The sequence below is a fragment of the Hyperolius riggenbachi genome, chromosome 6 (assembly GCF_040937935.1).
Source record: "Hyperolius riggenbachi isolate aHypRig1 chromosome 6, aHypRig1.pri, whole genome shotgun sequence".
NCBI lineage: Eukaryota > Metazoa > Chordata > Amphibia > Anura > Hyperoliidae > Hyperolius > Hyperolius riggenbachi.
The window spans coordinates 392206276-392228460 of NC_090651.1; the positions used below are offsets into that span (position 1 = coordinate 392206276).

Here is a 22185-nt window from a genome sequence, read left to right on the forward strand (position 1 = left end):
AATGATTTAATCATCAAAAACTAATGGAAGCACTTAACTTTTCCAGATACCTCTGAAACTTTTTGAGAATTGATTTGTAAGTTTTGGCTTGCTGTACGCTTCACCAAGATTGCCTGGAAAAAGTTTCAGTTATCAGAAATCAGGCCTTCTATGTATTGTCTAAAGACTCTTTATGGAAATGCCCGTTTGACAGTTTCACAGAGATTGCCGTTCACTTACATACAAAATATTTCAAGACCAATCTGCAGCTAGCTTATACAGGGTGTTTTTATGCATTTTTACAACCAAGGCAGCACAGATGATGTACAATATGTAAAAATCTCATTTCATAAGAAGAATCCGGTACACAACTGCTGTATGACCTCATAGTCCTTTTCAGGCTCCAGAAGGCATTCAAACAGATCATCATCATCGGAAAGAGACAGTTTGTAAGCATGTAACACACTCCTAAAGGCAGAGGTTGTGACCGAACACATTACTACATAGAAATCTAGTGTTTTGTGATGGCAAAGCAGAGAAGTTCCATGCAGTCCATTTAATAGTAAGAGGGCCTGATGAGCCTCTGTCAGTCCAGGTGGTGCCAGGATCCTTGTTTGCACACAGTGCTGTTCACTTCCACGGAAAGACTGAAGGAAAGGGCAAGCAGAGATCAGAAGCCACCAGGGAAGGTTTGGTGAGGGAGTTAACAAAAGATGGCAAAGGCTCACAGCAGGCAAATCACAGAATGCAGCTGGAAGTCAGGGATACAACAAGGAAGGAAGGGTTATTTGCTATTGAGAAAAGTGCAAGAGAAGGCAGCAGGGCCATGAGAAAAATGGGGGATTTCGTAACTAAAAAACAAATATATTGACTATATGTAACCCCAAAGGTCATTCTTATGACAGAAAATAATTCCCAATTTTAGCTTGCTTAGAAAGTATTTCACAGTAACTCGCAGTCACAGCAACTCATGTCAGATGAGCTACACGGGGGTCTAGAATCCCCTTCTACACTTGGTCGTTTATAGTGATGGGTAATGAGCTGCTAATAATGCACAATGTATACAACTTGGAACAGGGCCATTCAAAATGGTCAAGAAGCACATTTATGGTTTGGTTCCAGGCTACACACTATACTATTGGCATCTCACTGAACATCTTTAGTCTCATCCACTAGTTAAAACCTCTGGAGACAGTTACTTCTCCACACACAACTGCTGCACTGTCAGTTACTGCAGAGCTTTCTGGAGACAGTTACTTCTCTGCACACAACTGTTGGTGTGACAGTTACTGCAAAGCTTTCTGGAGACAGTTACTTCTCTGCACACAACTGCTGCCCTGACAGTTGCTGCAGAGCTTTCTGGAGACAGTTACTTCTCCGCACACAACTGCTGCCCTGACAGTTGCTGCAGAGCTTTCTGGAGACAGTTACTTCTCCGCACACAACTGCTGCCCTGACAGTTACTGCAGAGCTTTGTGGAGACAGTTACTTCTCTGCACACAACTGTTGGCCTGACAGTCAGTTACTGCAGAGCTTTGTGGAGACAGTTACTTCTCTGCACACAACTGTTGGCCTGACAGTTACTGCAGAGCTTTCTGGAGACAGTTACTTCTCCGCACACAACTGCTGCCCTGACAGTTACTGCAGAGCTTTGTGGAGACAGTTACTTCTCTGCACACAACTGCTGCCCTGACAGTTACTGCAGAGCTTTCTGGAGACAGTTACTTCTCTGCACACAACTGCTGCCCTGACAGTTACTGCAGAGCTTTCTGGAGACAGTTACTTCTCCGCACACAACTGCTGCCCTGACAGTTACTGCAGAGCTTTGTGGAGACAGTTACTTCTCTGCACACAACTGTTGGCCTGACAGTTACTGCAGAGCTTTCTGGAGACAGTTACTTCTCCGCACACAACTGCTGCCCTGACAGTTACTGCAGAGCTTTCTGGAGACAGTTACTTCTCTGCACACAACTGCTGCCCTGACAGTTACTGCAGAGCTTTCTAGAGACAGTTACTTCTCTGCACACAACTGTTGGACTGACAGTTACTGCAGAGCTTTCTGGAGACAGTTACTTCTCTGCACACTACTGCTGCACTGTCAGGAGTACATTTGAAATCGGCGCCGGTAGACTTGGGCGCAGGATACAGCCGGTATATGGCTGATCCTGCTGCTGCACAAGTCCCAGAGGCATATATGGGAGATCAGTGCCGGGAGACTTGGGCGCAGGATACAGCTGGTATATGGCTGATCCTGCTGCTGCACAAGTCCCAGAGACATATATGGGAGATCAGTGCCGGGAGACTTGGGTGCAGGACACAGCCGGTATATGGCTGATCCTGCTTCTGCACAAGTCCCAGAGGCATATATGGGAGATCAGTGCCGGGAGACTTGGGCGCAGGGTACAGCCGGTATATGGCTGATCCTGCTGCTGCACAAGTCCCAGAGGCATATATGGGAGATCAGTGCCGGGAGACTTGGGCGCAGGGTACAGCTGGTATATGGCTGATCCTGCTTCTGCACAAGTCCCAGAGGCATATATGGGAGATCAGTGCCGGTAGACTTGGGCGCAGGATACAGCCGGTATATGGCTGATCCTGCTGCTGCACAAGTCCTGGCCGTGGTAATTACTATTCCCCCTCCAGGCCGCCATGGATAGTGGGGGAATGAAATAATTCGGCTTCCAGCGATTGCTGGAGGCCGAATTATTATGTTTTTAAGCAACTTCAGCTCCGTCTTCTGACGGCCCCGACGTTACTCACTGAGCGCTGCAATAGGAGTGATTCCTATTGTAGTCTATGGAGGCGCCGGCTGCACCCAGATCTAGCAGCGCTGAAAAGCACTGCTCCGACTGTCAGTTACTGCAGAGCTTTCTGGAGACAGTTACTTCTCCGCACACAACTGCTGCACTGTCAGTTACTGCAAAGCTTTCTGGACAGTTACTTCTTCACACACAACTGCTGCACTGTCAGTTACTGCAAAGCTTTCTGGACAGTTACTTCTTCACACACAACTGCTGCACTGTCAGTTACTGCAAAGCTTTCTGGACACATTTACTTCTTCACACACAACTGCTGCACTGTCAGTTACTGCAAAGCTTTCTGGACAGTTACTTCTCCGCACACAACTGCTGCACTGTCAGTTACTGCAGAGCTTTCTGGAGACAGTTACTTCTCTGCACACAACTGCTGCACTGTCAGTTACTGCAAAGCTTTCTGGAGACAGTTACTTCTCCACACACAACTGCTGCACTGTCAGTTACTGCAGAGCTTTCTGGAGACAGTTACTTCTTCACACACAACTGCTGCACTGTCAGTTACTGCAAAGCTTTCTGGAGACAGTTACTTCTCTACACACAACTGCTGCACTGTCAGTTACTGCAACGTTTTTTGGACACAGTTACTTCTTCACACACAACTGCTGCACTGTCAGTTACTGCAGAGCTTTCTGGAGACAGTTACAACTCTGCACACAACTTCTGCCCTGACAGTTACTGCAGAGCTTTCTGGAGACAGTTACTTCTCCGCACACAACTGCTGCACTGTCAGTTACTGCAGAGCTTTCTGGAGACAGTTACTTCTCTGCACACAACTGCTGCCCTGACAGTTACTGCAGAGCTTTCTAGAGACAGTTACTTCTCCACACACAACTGCTGCCCTGACAGTTACTGCAGAGCTTTCTAGAGACAGTTACTTCTCCACACACAACTGCTGCCCTAACAGTTACTGCAGAGCTTTCTAGAGACAGTTACTTCTCCGCACACAACTGCTGGCCTGTCAGTTACTGCAGAGCTTTCTAGAGACAGTTACTTCTCTGCACACAACTGTTGGACTGACAGTTACTGTGGAGCTTTCTGGAAACAGTTACTTCTCTGCACACAACTGCTGCCCTGTCAGTTACTGCAGAGCTTTCTGGAGACAGTTACTTCTCCGCACACAACTGCTGCACTGTCAGTTACTGCAGAGCTTTCTGGAGACAGTTACTTCTCCGCACACAACTGCTGCACTGTCAGTTACTGCAAAGCTTTCTGGAGACAGTTACTTCTCTGCACACAACTGCTGCCCTAACAGTTACTGCAGAGCTTCCTGGAGACAGTTACTTCTCCGCACACAACTGCTGGCCTGTCAGTTACTGCAGAGCTTTCTAGAGACAGTTACTTCTCTGCACACAACTGTTGGACTGACAGTTACTGCGGAGCTTTCTGGAAACAGTTACTTCTCCGCACACAACTGCTGCCCTGACAGTTACTGCAGAGCTTTCTAGAGACAGTTACTTCTCTGCACACAACTGTTGGACTGACAGTTACTGCGGAGCTTTCTGGAGACAGTTACTTCTCTGCACACAACTGCTGCCCTGACAGTTACTGCAGAGCTTTCTAGAGACAGTTACTTCTCCGCACACAACTGCTGCCCTGACAGTTACTGCAGAGCTTTCTGGAGACAGTTACTTCTCCACACACAACTGCTGCCCTGACAGTTACTGCAGAGCTTTCTGGAGACAGTTACTTCTCCACACACAACTGCTGCCCTGACAGTTACTGCAGAGCTTTCTAGAAGCAAAAGAGTGCTCAACTAGTTAGCAAGTAACAAGGACGAACACGATTATCTGGGCAAGCAGAGAATGGACAACACAAGCTGGCTTGTTGGTAGAGCAGGCATAGAGACTCGTTATGTTAAAGGCTGAAAAGCGGAGGAACCAGGACCTGAACGGACTGACAGAGGCTTGCAGAAGCAATATTTATTTCTCAATGTGAAACAATTAACAGCACTGTTCAGGAGTAAATGCACAGATTATAGAAGCCATATTTCACAAAAAGCTGCCATATTCCCTCCCCAATGCACTCCAATTAGGACTCGCAGTGAAAAGAAGCACCCATGTGAACAGATGATCCCCTTGCGGTGTCCCTAAGGACAGAAAACACAGAGTAAGGTTGCAAGCCACAGCCGCTGACAGTGTAAGCAGAGTCTGGGGCTAATGGAGACAGCAGAGGCCTGGGAGGCTGTGGGAGAATCGGCCAAGGGTGGTAGTGTGGAGCCATGAGACAGCCGTGCAGGAGAAGGTCGTCCCAGGTGTCTGAGCATCAGGTCATCCTCAGGCCAGAGCCAGCACTACAGAGAAAAGAAAACATATTGTAACCAAAAAGATGAGAGTTACTGGAAGAAGTACTGCGTAACCGCTCATTCGTCTGCAGCACAGTGTGTCAGTGTAACAGTAACCGCTCATTCCTCTGCAGCACAGTGTGTCAGTGTAACAGTAACCGCTCATTCCTCTGCAGCACAGTGTGTCAGTGTAACAGCAACCGCTCATTCCTCTGCAGCAGTGTGTCAGTGTAACAGTAACCGCTCATTCCCCTGCAGCACAGTGTGTGTCAGTGTAACAGTAACCGCTCATTCTCCTGCAGCACAGTGTGTCAGTGTAACAGCCACCGCTCATTCCTCTGCAGCACAGAGTGTCAGTGTAACAGTAACCGCTCATTCCTCTGCAGCACAGTGTGTCAGTGTAACAGCCACCGCTCATTCCTCTGCAGCACAGAGTGTCAGTGTAACAGTAACCGCTCATTCCCCTGCAGCACAGTGTGTCAGTGTAACAGTAACCGCTCATTCCCCTGCAGCACAGTGCGTCAGTGTAACAGTAACCGCTCATTCCCCTGCAGCACAGAGTGTCAGTGTAACAGTAACCGCTCATTCGTCTGCAGCACAGTGTGTCAGTGTAACAGTAACCGCTCATTCCCCTGCAGCACAGTGTGTCAGTGTAACAGTAACCGCTCATTCGTCTGCAGCACAGTGTGTCAGTGTAACAGTAACCGCTCATTCCTCTGCAGCACAGTGTGTCAGTGTAACAGTAACCGCTCATTCCTCTGCAGCACAGTGTGTCAGTGTAACAGCAACCGCTCATTCCTCTGCAGCAGTGTGTCAGTGTAACAGTAACCGCTCATTCCCCTGCAGCACAGTGTGTCAGTGTAACAGTAACCGCTCATTCTCCTGCAGCACAGTGTGTCAGTGTAACAGCCACCGCTCATTCCTCTGCAGCACAGAGTGTCAGTGTAACAGTAACCGCTCATTCCTCTGCAGCACAGTGTGTCAGTGTAACAGCCACCGCTCATTCCTCTGCAGCACAGAGTGTCAGTGTAACAGTAACCGCTCATTCCCCTGCAGCACAGTGTGTCAGTGTAACAGTAACCGCTCATTCCCCTGCAGCACAGTGCGTCAGTGTAACAGTAACCGCTCATTCCCCTGCAGCACAGAGTGTCAGTGTAACAGTAACCGCTCATTCCTCTGCAGCACAGTGTGTCAGTGTAACAGTAACCGCTCATTCCTCTGCAGCACAGTGTGTCAGTGTAACAGTAACCGCTCATTCCCCTGCAGCACAGAGTGTCAGTGCAACAGTAACCGCTCATTCCTCTGCAGCACAGTGTGTCAGTGTAACAGCCACCGCTCATTCCCCTGCAGCACAGTGTGTCAGTGTAACAGTAACCGCTCATTCCTCTGCAGCACAGTGTGTCAGTGTAACAGTAACCGCTCATTCCTCTGCAGCACAGTGTGTCAGTGTAACAGTAACCGCTCATTCCCCTGCAGCACAGTGTGTCAGTGTAACAGCAACCGCTCATTCCTCTGCAGCACAGTGTGTCAGTGTAACAGTAACCGCTCATTCCTCTGCAGCACAGTGTGTCAGTGTAACAGTAACCGCTCATTCCCCTGCAGCACAGTGTGTCAGTGTAACAGCAACCGCTCATTCTCCTGCAGCACAGTGTGTCAGTGTAACAGCAACCGCTCATTCTCCTGCAGCACAGTGTGTCAGTGTAACAGTAACCGCTCATTCCCCTGCAGCACAGTGTGTCAGTGTAACAGTAACCGCTCATTCCTCTGCAGCACAGAGTGTCAGTGTAACAGCAACCGCTCATTCTCCTGCAGCACAGTGTGTCAGTGTAACAGCAACCGCTCATTCCTCTGCAGCACAGTGTGTGTCAGTGTAACAGCAACCGCTCATTCCTCTGCAGCACAGTGTGTCAGTGTAACAGTAACCGCTCATTCCCCTGCAGCACAGTGTGTCAGTGTAACAGCAACCGCTCATTCTCCTGCAGCACAGTGTGTCAGTGTAACAGCAACCGCTCATTCTCCTGCAGCACAGTGTGTCAGTGTAACAGCAACCGCTCATTCCTCTGCAGCACAGTGTGTCAGTGTAACAGTAACCGCTCATTCCTCTGCAGCACAGTGTGTCAGTGTAACAGTAACCGCTCATTCCCCTGCAGCACAGTGTGTCAGTGTAACAGCAACCGCTCATTCTCCTGCAGCACAGTGTGTCAGTGTAACAGCAACCGCTCATTCTCCTGCAGCACAGTGTGTCAGTGTAACAGTAACCGCTCATTCCCCTGCAGCACAGTGTGTCAGTGTAACAGTAACCGCTCATTCCTCTGCAGCACAGAGTGTCAGTGTAACAGCAACCGCTCATTCTCCTGCAGCACAGTGTGTCAGTGTAACAGCAACCGCTCATTCCTCTGCAGCACAGTGTGTGTCAGTGTAACAGCAACCGCTCATTCCTCTGCAGCACAGTGTGTCAGTGTAACAGTAACCGCTCATTCCCCTGCAGCACAGTGTGTCAGTGTAACAGCAACCGCTCATTCTCCTGCAGCACAGTGTGTCAGTGTAACAGTAACCGCTCATTCCCCTGCAGCACAGTGTGTCAGTGTAACAGTAACCGCTCATTCCTCTGCAGCACAGAGTGTCAGTGTAACAGCAACCGCTCATTCCTCTGCAGCACAGTGTGTCAGTGTAACAGTAACCGCTCATTCCCCTGCAGCACAGTGTGTCAGTGTAACAGCAACCGCTCATTCCTCTGCAGCACAGTGCGTCAGTGTAACAGCCACCGCTCATTCCCCTGCAGCACAGTGTGTCAGTGTAACAGTAACCGCTCATTCCTCTGCAGTACAGTGTGTCAGTGTAACAGCAACCGCTCATTCCTCTGCAGCACAGTGTGTCAGTGTAACAGTAACCGCTCATTCCCCTGCAGCACAGTGTGTCAGTGTAACAGCAACCGCTCATTCTCCTGCAGCACAGTGTGTCAGTGTAACAGTAACCGCTCATTCCCCTGCAGCACAGTGTGTCAGTGTAACAGCAACCGCTCATTCCTCTGCAGCACAGTGTGTCAGTGTAACAGCAACCGCTCATTCATCTGCAGCACAGTGTGTCAGTGTAACAGTAACCGCTCATTCCTCTGCAGCACAGTGTGTCAGTGTAACAGTAACCGCTCATTCCTCTGCAGCACAGTGTGTCAGTGTGACAGTAACCGCTCATTCCTCTGCAGCACAGTGTGTCAGTGTAACAGTAACCGCTCATTCCTCTGCAGCACAGTGTGTCAGTGTGACAGTAACCGCTCATTCCTCTGCAGCACAGTGTGTCAGTGTGACAGTAACCGCTCATTCCCCTGCAGCAGTGTGTCAGTGTAACAGTAACCGCTCGTTCCCCTGCAGCACAGTGTGTCAGTGTAACAGTAACCGCTCATTCCTCTGCAGCACAGTGTGTCAGTGTAACAGTAACCGCTCATTCCTCTGCAGCACAGTGTGTCAGTGTGACAGTAACCGCTCATTCCTCTGCAGCACAGTGTGTCAGTGTGACAGTAACCGCTCATTCCCCTGCAGCAGTGTGTCAGTGTAACAGTAACCGCTCATTCCCCTGCAGCACAGTGTGTCAGTGTAACAGTAACCGCTCATTCCTCTGCAGCACAGTGTGTCAGTGTGACAGTAACCGCTCATTCCCCTGCAGCACAGTGTATCAGTGTAACAGTAACCGCTCATTCCCCTGCAGCACAGTGTGTGTCAGTGTAACAGTAACCGCTCATTCCTCTGCAGCACAGTGTGTCAGTGTAACAGCAACCGCTCATTCCTCTGCAGCACAGTGTGTCAGTGTAACAGTAACCGCTCATTCCCCTGCAGCACAGTGTGTCAGTGTAACAGTAACCGCTCATTCCCCTGCAGCACAGTGTGTGTCAGTGTAACAGTAACCGCTCATTCATCTGCAGCACAGTGTGTCAGTGTAACAGTAACCGCTCATTCCTCTGCAGCACAGTGTCAGTGTAACAGTAACCGCTCATTCCCCTGCAGCACAGAGTGTCAGTGTAACAGTAACCGCTCATTCCCCTGCAGCACAGTGTGTCAGTGTAACAGCAACCGCTCATTCCTCTGCAGCACAGTGTGTCAGTGTAACAGTAACCGCTCATTCCCCTGCAGCACAGTGTGTCAGTGTAACAGTAACCGCTCATTCCCCTGCAGCACAGTGTGTCAGTGTAACAGCAATCGCTCATTCCCCTGCAGCACAGTGTGTCAGTGTAACAGTAACCGCTCATTCCCCTGCAGCACAGTGTGTCAGTGTAACAGCAACCGCTCATTCCCCTGCAGCACAGTGTGTCAGTGTAACAGTAACCGCTCATTCCACTGCAGCACAGTGTGTCAGTGTAACAGTAACCGCTCATTCGTCTGCAGCACAGTGTGTCAGTGTAACAGTAACCGCTCATTCGTCTGCAGCACAGAGTGTCAGTGTAACAGTAACCGCTCATTCCTCTGCAGCACAGTGTGTCAGTGTAACAGTAACCGCTCATTCCTCTGCAGCACAGTGTGTCAGTGTAACAGTAACCGCTCATTCCCCTGCAGCACAGTGTGTCAGTGTAACAGCAACCGCTCATTCCCCTGCAGCACAGTGTGTCAGTGTAACAGCAACCGCTCATTCCCCTGCAGCACAGTGTGTCAGTGTAACAGCAACCGCTCATTCCTCTGCAGCACAGGGTGTCAGTGTAACAGCAACCGCTCATTCCCCTGCAGCACAGTGTGTCAGTGTAACAGCAACAGCACATTCCCCTGCAGCACAGTGTGTCAGTGTAACAGCAACCGCTCATTCCTCTGCAGCACAGTGTGTCAGTGTAACAGCAACCGCTCATTCCTCTGCAGCACAGTGTGTCAGTGTAACAGCAACCGCTCATTCCTCTGCAGCACAGTGTGTCAGTGTAACAGCAACCGCTCATTCCCCTGCAGCACAGTGTGTCAGTGTAACAGTAACCGCTCATTCCCCTGCAGCACAGTGTGTCAGTGTAACAGTAACCGCTCATTCCTCTGCAGCACAGTGTGTCAGTGTAACAGCAACCGCTCATTCCCCTGCAGCACAGAGTGTCAGTGTAACAGTAACCGCTCATTCCCCTGCAGCACAGTGTGTGTCAGTGTAACAGTAACCGCTCATTCCCCTGCAGCACAGTGTGTCAGTGTAACAGCAACCGCTCATTCCTCTGCAGCACAGTGTGTCAGTGTAACAGTAACCGCTCATTCCCCTGCAGCACAGTGTGTCAGTGTAACAGTAACCGCTCATTCCCCTGCAGCACAGTGTGTCAGTGTAACAGTAGCCGCTCATTCCCCTGCAGCACAGTGTCAGTGTAACAGCAACCGCTCATTCCCCTGCAGCACAGTGTGTCAGTGTAACAGTAACCGCTCATTCCACTGCAGCACAGTGTGTCAGTGTAACAGTAACCGCTCATTCGTCTGCAGCACAGTGTGTCAGTGTAACAGTAACCGCTCATTCCCCTGCAGCACAGAGTGTCAGTGTAACAGTAACCGCTCATTCCCCTGCAGCACAGTGTGTGTCAGTGTAACAGTAACCGCTCATTCCCCTGCAGCACAGTGTGTCAGTGTAACAGCAACCGCTCATTCCTCTGCAGCACAGTGTGTCAGTGTAACAGTAACCGCTCATTCCCCTGCAGCACAGTGTGTCAGTGTAACAGTAACCGCTCATTCCCCTGCAGCACAGTGTGTCAGTGTAACAGCAATCGCTCATTCCTCTGCAGCACAGTGTGTCAGTGTAACAGTAACCGCTCATTCCCCTGCAGCACAGTGTGTCAGTGTAACAGCAACCGCTCATTCCCCTGCAGCACAGTGTGTCAGTGTAACAGTAACCGCTCATTCCACTGCAGCACAGTGTGTCAGTGTAACAGTAACCGCTCATTCGTCTGCAGCACAGTGTGTCAGTGTAACAGTAACCGCTCATTCCCCTGCAGCACAGAGTGTCAGTGTAACAGTAACCGCTCATTCCTCTGCAGCACAGTGTGTCAGTGTAACAGTAACCGCTCATTCCTCTGCAGCACAGTGTGTCAGTGTAACAGTAACCGCTCATTCCCCTGCAGCACAGTGTGTCAGTGTAACAGCAACCGCTCATTCCCTTGCAGCACAGTGTGTCAGTGTAACAGCAACCGCTCATTCCCCTGCAGCACAGTGTGTCAGTGTAACAGCAACCGCTCATTCCTCTGCAGCACAGGGTGTCAGTGTAACAGCAACCGCTCATTCCCCTGCAGCACAGTGTGTCAGTGTAACAGCAACAGCACATTCCCCTGCAGCACAGTGTGTCAGTGTAACAGCAACCGCTCATTCCTCTGCAGCACAGTGTGTCAGTGTAACAGCAACCGCTCATTCCTCTGCAGCACAGTGTGTCAGTGTAACAGCAACCGCTCATTCCTCTGCAGCACAGTGTGTCAGTGTAACAGCAACCGCTCATTCCCCTGCAGCACAGTGTGTCAGTGTAACAGTAACCGCTCATTCCCCTGCAGCACAGTGTGTCAGTGTAACAGTAACCGCTCATTCCTCTGCAGCACAGTGTGTCAGTGTAACAGCAACCGCTCATTCCCCTGCAGCACAGAGTGTCAGTGTAACAGTAACCGCTCATTCCCCTGCAGCACAGTGTGTCAGTGTAACAGTAACCGCTCATTCCCCTGCAGCACAGTGTGTCAGTGTAACAGTAACCGCTCATTCCTCTGCAGCACAGAGTGTCAGTGTAACAGTAACCGCTCATTCCCCTGCAGCACAGAGTGTCAGTGTAACAGTAACCGCTCATTCCCCTGCAGCACAGTGTGTCAGTGTAACAGCAATCGCTCATTCCTCTTCTGCACAACTGTTCCTAATCTCCCAGACTTGTACTGCAGCTGCTATCACTACTTGTAGCAGCAGATTTTCTAGTGTAGCTGCATACTTTTGCAGTCACAATACCATTCTATGGAGTTGAAAGCAAACCTGTGAGTTTTCCCTCCACCTCTCTCTTTAAACACTGGCACTGCTGCCCCATATGTGAACCATCCCCTTCCCTGCTTTCGCTACAGATACACTTCAAGGTTGTTACTAAGAAAATGTGAATTAAAGTGATATGTGACACTAACCCTAAACCAATAACAAACTGGTCTGTGTCTTTATTTTTCCTCCATTTGAAGGGCTGATAATGCAGTGCTTTATCTGATCAGTTTTATACATTGAAACACTTGTACTGAATGATCAAACACTCCTGATAACAGAATAGTGCTGCACATTTTTCTTTGTAGGAGCTGCATGAACCATATTCTATCTCACAATTACATGGATGCTTATTACACTTCATACTTAAAGGGACTCCGAGCAGTGCAGAAACTATGGAAAGATGCATATCATTTTAAAGCTCTCTTTCTCCTCTTTCCAATGATATATAAACCGCCGCCCTACGCCTTTTCGTTATCGCTATTTTCACGATTGAAATTGCTGCGGTCGCGAAAATAGAGAAAACTAAAAGGCGTAGGACGATGATTTAGGGGTCGTCAGAAAGAGGAGAAAGAGAGCTTTAAAATGATATCCATCTTTCCATAGTTACTTGTATTACACAGGACGACACTTTCCCCAGTGTCAGCAGCTCTATTCTGCTGAATGGAGCTGCTGACTTTCGGAAAAAGGTGCCCTGTGTAATACAATGTAACTATGGAAAGATGGATATCATTTTAAAGCTCTCTTTCTCCTCTTTCTGGCGACACCTAAATCGTCGCCCTACGCCTTTTAGTTTTCTCTATTTTCGTGATTGAAATCGCGACCGCAGCAATTTCAATCGCGAAAATAGCGAAAACTGAAAGGTGTAGGGTGGCGGTTTATATATCATTGGAAAGAGGAGAAAGAGACCTTTAAAATGATATGCATCTTTCCATAGTTTCTGCACTGCTCGGAGTCCCTTTAAAACCGATGCACTGAGAATGAATATAAGTACATGAGATGGCAGGAAAGTTCTCTTTACTATTACTACCATACATACATTTAACCCTATAAGTTTAGTTTCACTTCAGGTTTGCTTTGAACATACTACATAGGTATTGAAATAAACCTCTATGCACGACATAAGTGAAGAACAATAATCACGGTGATAAGGGAAGTTCACATAACGTGAAAGCAGCGAGTGTTTACCTAGCATGCAAATCACGGATTCTGAAACGGAAAGCAGGAAGTGGCCACAGATCTGTTATAGAATGGCAACTCTGCTAATTCATCAGGTGTCGGCAAATTCACTAGTGGCCAACTTCAGAGAGGAGGTGCTTCATCTTTCCATCTGGGAGATCGGCTATGTGAACTCTCTGCTCACATAAAAATGGCAGCTCAAATAGGACACCTTTAAGAAGGAGGGGGAGATGGAGGCTGACGTTTATTTAACTTTAAAGAGTGCAGATTGCCTGGCTGTCCTGTGGATGTTTTTGGCCACAGACTGGACAGATCAGGTGTTTCTGACAGGATAAGCCATGTTTATTTCAGGTTTGGGATTCAGATGCTACTAATGCTGCAACATTCATAATGTGCAAAGCCAAAACGGAAAGACAAATGTTCTCAGCAAAAGTTGAGTTTCAGCTTGAGAAGACTTCTTCCTTCCTAGGCTGAGAGCAATGACCACAAGGCCAGGCCACGCACCTGTGAGGGCTTCCTGTGCAAAATATTTCACGTCTACATCTTGGTCTTGGGTTAGCTTTTCCAGCACCGGCTTCACATCATTCTGCAGAGTGCTAGAAAACACAGGAGAGACAATTACACATCTAACAATATACAGCAGGATTATACAAAACTCAATGGTCCATCCACTGATATTTCTCGGTCTCTGTTAAGATGGTCACATTATATATATATATATTTTTTTTTTTTTTTTTAAATTCAAGAGTTAAGATCAAATTCTACACTACACTATGCTTACCCCTCCAACTACACTTCACCAACCTCTGCTGCCACCACCAACTACACTACACTTCACTAACCCCTGTTGCCACCACTAACCTCACTACACTTCACTAACCCCTGATGCCACCAACTACACTACACTTCACTAACCCCTGCTGCCACCACCAACTTTACTACACTTCACTAACCCCTGCTGCCACCAACTACACTACACTTCACCAACCTCTGCTGGCACCACCAACTACACTACACTTCACTAACCCCTGCTGCCACCACCAACTACACTACACTTCACTAACCCCTGCTGCCACCACCAACTACACTACACTTCACTAACCCCTGCTGCCACCAACTACACTACACTTCACCAACCTCTGCTGCCACCACCAACTACACTACACTTCACTAACCCCTGTTGCCACCACTAACCTCACTACACTTCACTAACCCATGATGCCACCAACTACACTACACTTCACCAACCTCTGCTGGCACCACCAACTACACTACACTTCACAAACCCCTGCTGCCACCACCAACTACACTACACTTCACTAACCACTGATGCCACCAACTACACTACACTTCACCAACCTCTGCTGGCACCACCAACTACACTACACTTCACTAACCCCTGCTGCCACCACCAACTACACTACACTTCGCTAACCCCTGCTGCCACCACCAACTACACTACACTTCACTAACCCCTGCTGCCACCAACTACACTACACTTCACTAACCCCTGATGTCACCAACTACACTTCACCAACCCTACTGCCACCACTAACCTCACTACACTTCACTAACCCCTGATGCCACCAACTACACTACACTTCACTAAACCCTGCTGCCACCAACTACACTACACTTCACTAACCCCTGCTGCCACCACTAACCTCACTACACTTCACTAACCCCTGATGCCACCAACTACACTACACTTCACCAACCTCTACTGGCACCACTAACTACACTACACTTCACTAACCCCTGCTGCCACCACCAACTACACTACACTTCACTAACCCCTGCTGCCACCACCAACTACACTACACTTCGCTAACCCCTGCTGCCACCACCAACTACACTACACTTCACTAACCCCTGCTGCCACCAACTACACTACACTTCACTAACCCCTGATGTCACCAACTACACTTCACCAACCCTACTGCCACCACTAACCTCACTACACTTCACTAACCCCTGATGCCACCAACTACACTACACTTCACTAAACCCTGCTGCCACCAACTACACTACACTTCACTAACCCCTGCTGCCACCACTAACCTCACTACACTTCACTAACCCCTGATGCCACCAACTACACTACACTTCACCAACCTCTACTGGCACCACTAACTACACTACACTTCACTAACCCCTGCTGCCACCACCAACTACACTACACTTCACTAACCCCTGCTGCCACCAACTACACTTCACCGACCCTGCTGCCACCACTAACCTCACTACACTTCACTAACCCCTGATGCCACCAACTACACTACACTTCACTAAACGCTGCTGCCACCAACTACACTACACTTCACTAACCCCTGCTGCCACCACTAACCTCACTACACTTCACTAACCCCTGATGCCACCAACTACACTACACTTCACCAACCTCTACTGGCACCACCAACTACACTACACTTCACTAACCCCTGCTGCCACCACCAACTACACTACACTTCACTAACCCCTGATGCCACCAACTACACTACACTTCACCAACCTCTGCTGGCACCACCAACTACACTACACTTCACTAACCCCTGCTGCCACCACCAACTACGCTACACTTCACTAACCCCTGCTGCCACCACTAACCTCACTACACTTCACTAACCCCTGATGCCACCAACTACACTACACTTCACCAACCCCTGCTGCCACCAACTACATTACACATCACCAAACCCTGCTGCCACCACCAACTACGCTACATTTCACTAACCCCTGCTGCCACCACCAACTACACTACACTTCACCAACCCCTGCTGCCACCAACTACATTACACTTCACCAAACCCTGCTGCCACCACCAGCTACGCTACATTTCACTAACCCCTGCTGCCACCACCAACTACACTACACTTCACTAACCCCTGCTGCCACCAACTACACTACACTTCACTAACCCCTGCTGCCACCACTAACCTCACTACACTTCACTAACCCCTGATGCCACCAACTACACTACACTTCACCAACCTCTGCTGGCACCACCAACTACACTACACTTACCCCTGCTGCCACCACCAACTACACTACACTTCACTAACCCCTGCTGCCACCAACTACACTACACTTCACTAACCCCTGCTTCCACCACCAACTACACTACACTTCACTAACCCCTGCTGCCACCACCACCACCTATGCTACACTTCACTAACCCCTGCTGCCACCAACTACACTACACTTCACCAACCTCTGCTGCCACCACCAACTACACTGCACTTCACTAACCCCTGCTGCCACCACCAACTACACTACACTTCACTAACCCCTGCTGCCACCACCAACTACAAAACACTTCACTAACCCCTGATGTCACCAACTACATTTCACCAACCCTGCTGCCACCACTAACTACACTACACTTCACTAACCCCTGATGCCACCTACTACACTACAATTCACCAACCTCTGCTGGCACCACCAACTACACTACACTTCACTAACCCCTGCTGCCACCACCAACTACACTACACTTCACTAACCCCTGCTGCCACCAACTTCACTACACTTCACCAACCTCTGCTGCCACTACCTACTACACAACACTTCACCAACCCTTGCTGCCACCACCAACTACGCTACACTTCACTAACCCCTGCTGCCACCACCAACTACGCTACACTTCACTAACCCCTGCTGCCACCAACTACACTACACTTCACTAACCCCTGCTGCCACCACTAACCTCACTACACTTCACTAACCCCTGATGCCACCAACTACACTACACTTCACCAACCTCTGCTGGCACCACCAACTACACTACACTTCACTAACCCCTGCTGCCACCACCAACTACACTACACTTCACTTCACTAACCCCTGATGTCACCAACTACACTTCACCAACCCTACACTACACTATGCTTACCCCTCCTACTACACTTCACCAACCTCTGCTGCCACCACCAACTACACTGCACTTCACAAACCCCTGCTGCCACCACCAACTACACTACACTTCACTAACCCCTGCTGCCACCACTAACCTCACTACACTTCATTAACCCCTGATGCCACCAACTACACTACACTTCACCAACCTCTGCTGCCACCACCAACTACACTGCACTTCACTAACCCCTGCTGCCACCACCAACTACACTACACTTCACTAACCCCTGATGTCACCAACTACACTTCACCAACCCTACACTACACTATGTTTACCCCTCCAACTACACTTCACCAACCTCTACTGCCACCACCAACTACACTGCACTTCACTAACCCCTGCTGCCACCACCAACTACACTACACTTCACTAACCCATGCTGCCACCAACTACACTACACTTCACTAACCCCTGCTTCCACCACCAACTACACTACACTTCACCAACCTCTGCTGCCACCACCAGCTACACTACACTTCACTAACCCCTGCTGCCACCACCAACTACGCTACACTTCACTAACCCCTGCTGCCACCAACTACACTACACTTCACTAACCCCTGCTTCCACCACCAACTACACTACACTTCACCAACCTCTGCTGCCACCACCAACTACACTACACTTCACTAACCGCTGATGCCACCTACTTCACTACACTTCACCAACCTCTGCTGGCACCACCAACTACACTACACGTCACTAACCCCTGATGCCACCTACTACACTACACTTCACCAACCTCTGCTGGCACCACCAACTACACTACACTTCACTAACCCCTGCTGCCACCACCAACTACACTACACTTCACTAACCCCTGCTGCCACCAACTTCACTACACTTCACCAACCTCTGCTGCCGCTACCTACTAGCGGTAAGTATTCCCCAGAGGCTTCCCCCTCCCGAGGTAAGTATCCCCCAACTACACTACACTTCACTAACCCCTGCTGCCACCACCAACTACACTACACTTCACTAACCCCTGATGCCACCAACTACACTACACTTCACCAACCTCTGCTGGCACCACCAACTACACTACACTTCACTAACCCCTGCTGCCACCACCACCTACACTACACTTCACTAACCCCTGCTGCCACCACTAACCTCACTACACTTCATTAACCCCTGATGCCACCAACTACACTACACTTCACCAACCTCTGCTGCCACCACCAACTACACTGCACTTCACTAACCCCTGCTGCCACCACCAACTACACTACACTTCACTAACCCCTGATGTCACCAACTACACTTCACCAACCCTACACTACACTATGTTTACCCCTCCAACTACACTTCACCAACCTCTACTGCCACCACCAACTACACTGCACTTCACTAACCCCTGCTGCCACCACCAACTACACTACACTTCACTAACCCCTGCTGCCACCAACTACACTACACTTCACTAACCCCTGCTTCCACCACCAACTACACTACACTTCACCAACCTCTGCTGCCACCACCAGCTACACTACACTTCACTAACCCCTGCTGCCACCACCAACTACGCTACACTTCACTAACCCCTGCTGCCACCAACTACACTACACTTCACTAACCCCTGCTTCCACCACCAACTACACTACACTTCACCAACCTCTGCTGCCACCACCAACTACACTACACTTCACTAACCCCTAATGCCACCTACTTCACTACACTTCACCAACCTCTGCTGGCACCACCAACTACACTACACGTCACTAACCCCTGATGCCACCTACTACACTACACTTCACTAAACCCTGCTTCCACCACCAACTACACTACACTTCACCAACCTCTACTGCCACCACCAACTACACTGCACTTCACTAACCCCTGCTGCCACCACCAACTACACTACACTTCATTAATACCTGCTGCCCACACCAACTACACTACACTTCACTAACCCCTGCTGCCACCAACAACAACACTACACGTCACTAACCCCTGCTGCCAACAACTACACTTCACCAACCCTGCTGCCACCACTAACCCTTACTACACTTCACTAACCCCTGATGCCACCAACTACACTACACTTCACTAAACCCTGCTGCCACCACTAACCTCACTACACTTCACCAACCTCTGCTGCCACCACCAGCTACACTACACTTCACTAACCCCTGCTGCCACCACCAACTACGCTACACTTCACTAACCCCTGCTGCCACCAACTACACTACACTTCACCAACCTCTGCTGCAACCACCAACTACACTGCACTTCACTAACCCCTGCTGCCACCACCAACTACACTACACTTCACTAACCCCTGCTGCCACCACCAACTACACTTTATTTCACTAACCCCTGCTGCCACCAACTACACTTCACAAACCCTGCTGCCACCACTAACCTCACTACACTTCACTAACCCCTGATGCCACCAACTACACTACACTTCACCAACCTCTGCTGGCACCACCAACTACACTACACTTACCCCTGCTGCCACCACCAACTACACTACACTTCACTAACCCCTGCTGCCACCAACTACACTACACTTCACTAACCCCTGCTTCCACCACCAACTACACTACACTTCACCAACCTCTGCTGCCACCACCAACTACACTACACTTCACTAACCCCTGCTGCCACCACCACCTATGCTACACTTCACTAACCCCTGCTGCCACCAACTACACTACACTTCACCAACCTCTGCTGCCACCACCAACTACACTGCACTTCACTAACCCCTGCTGCCACCACCAACTACACTACACTTCACTAACCCCTGCTGCCACCACCAACTACACTACACTTCACTAACCCCTGCTGCCACCACCACCTATGCTACACTTCACTAACCCCTGCTGCCACCAACTACACTACACTTCACCAACCTCTGCTGCCACCACCAACTACACTGCACTTCACTAACCCCTGCTGCCACCACCAACTACACTACACTTCACTAACCCCTGCTGCCACCACCAACTACACTACACTTCACTAACCCCTGCTGCCACCACCACCTATGCTACACTTCACTAACCCCTGCTGCCACCAACTTCACTACACTTCACCAACCTCTGCTGCCACCACCAACTACACTGCACTTCACCAACCTCTGCTGCCACCACCAACTACACTGCACTTCACTAACCCCTGCTGCCACCACCAACTACACTACACTTCACTAACCCCTGATGTCACCAACTACACTTCACCAACCCTACACTACACTATGCTTACCCCTCCAACTACACTTCACCAACCTCTACTGCCACCACCAACTACACTGCACTTCACTAACCCCTGCTGCCACCACCAACTACACTACACTTCACTAACCCCTGCTGCCACCAACTACACTACACTTCACTAACCCTTGCTTCCACCACCAACTACACTACACTTCACCAACCTCTGCTGCCACCACCAGCTACACTACACTTCACTAACCCCTGCTGCCACCACCAACTACGCTACACTTCACTAACCCCTGCTGCCACCAACTACACTACACTTCACCAACCTCTGCTGCAACCACCAACTACACTGCACTTCACTAACCCCTGCTGCCACCACCAACTACACTACACTTCACTAACCCCTGCTGCCACCACCAACTACACTACACTTCACTAACCCCTGATGCCACCTACTACACTACACTTCACCAACATCTGCTGGCACCACCAACTACACTACACTTCACTAACCCCTGCTGCCACCACCAACTACACTACACTTCACTAACCCTTCCTGCCACCAACTTCACTACACTTCACCAACCTCTGCTGCCACCACTAACTACACTACACTTCACTAACCCCTGATGCCACCTACTACACTACGCTTCACCAACCTCTGCTGGCACCACCAACTACACTACACTTCACTAACCCCTGATGCCACCTACTACACTACACTTCACCAACCTCTGCTGGCACCACCAACTACACTACACTTCACTAAGACCTGCTGCCACCATCTACACTACACTTCACTAACCCCTGTTGCCACCAACTTCACTACACTTCACCAACCTCTGCTGCCACCACCAACTACACTGCACTTCACTAACCCCTGATGTCACCAACTACACTTCACCAACCCTACACTATACTATGCTTACCCCTCCAATTACACTTCACCAACCTCTACTGCCACCACCAACTACACTGCACTTCACTAACCCCTGCTTCCACCACCAACTACACTACACTTCACCAACCTCTGCTGCCACCACCAGCTACACTACACTTCACTAACCCCTGCTGCCACCAACAACTACGCTACACTTCACTAACCCCTGCTGCCACCAACTACACTACACTTCACCAACCTCTGCTGCAACCACCAACTACACTGCACTTCACTAACCCCTGCTGCCACCACCAACTACACTACACTTCACTAACCCCTGCTGCCACCACCAACTACACTACACTTCACTAACCCCTGATGCCGCCTACTACACTACACTTCACCAACCTCTGCTGGCACCACCAACTACACTACACTTCACTAACCCCTGCTGCCACCACCAACTACACTACACTTCACTAACCCCTGCTGCCACCAACTTCACTACACTTCACCAACCTCTGCTGCCACCACTAACTACACTACACTTCACTAACCCCTGATGCCACCTACTACACTACACTTCACCAACCTCTGCTGGCACCACCAACTACACTACACTTCACTAACTCCTGATGCCACCTACTACTCTACACTTCACCAACCTCTGCTGGCACCACCAACTACACTACACTTCACTAACCCCTGCTGCCACCACCTACACTACACTTCACTAACCCCTGTTGCCACCAACTTCACTACACTTCACCAACCTCTGCTGCCGCTACCTACTAGCGGTAAGTATTCCCCAGAGGCTTCCCCCTCCCGAGGTAAGTATCCCCCAACTACACTGCACTTCACTAACCCCTGCTGCCACCACCAACTACACTACACTTCACTAACCCCTGATGTCACCAACTACACTTCACCAACCCTGCTGCCACCACTAACTACACTACACTTCACTAACCCCTGATGCCACCTACTACACTACACTTCACCAACCTCTGCTGGCACCACCAACTACACTAC

General features: G+C 49.7%; 1 protein-coding gene across 1 annotated transcript in view; it reads right to left on the reverse strand.

Annotated features, from left to right (window-relative positions):
* Nucleotides 1-249: 249 nt before the first annotated feature.
* LOC137522011 (serine/threonine-protein phosphatase 2A 65 kDa regulatory subunit A alpha isoform) overlaps nucleotides 250-22185 on the reverse strand; it is a 348262-nt gene continuing 326326 nt past the window's right edge. The window contains exons 14-15 of the mRNA XM_068242028.1: nucleotides 13692-13783; nucleotides 250-5085 (exon numbers count right to left, since the gene is read on the reverse strand). Of these exons, the coding sequence (XP_068098129.1) occupies nucleotides 5069-5085; nucleotides 13692-13783 (109 nt within the window). The 3' untranslated portion in view covers nucleotides 250-5068. The remainder of the gene's footprint in view (nucleotides 5086-13691; nucleotides 13784-22185) is intronic.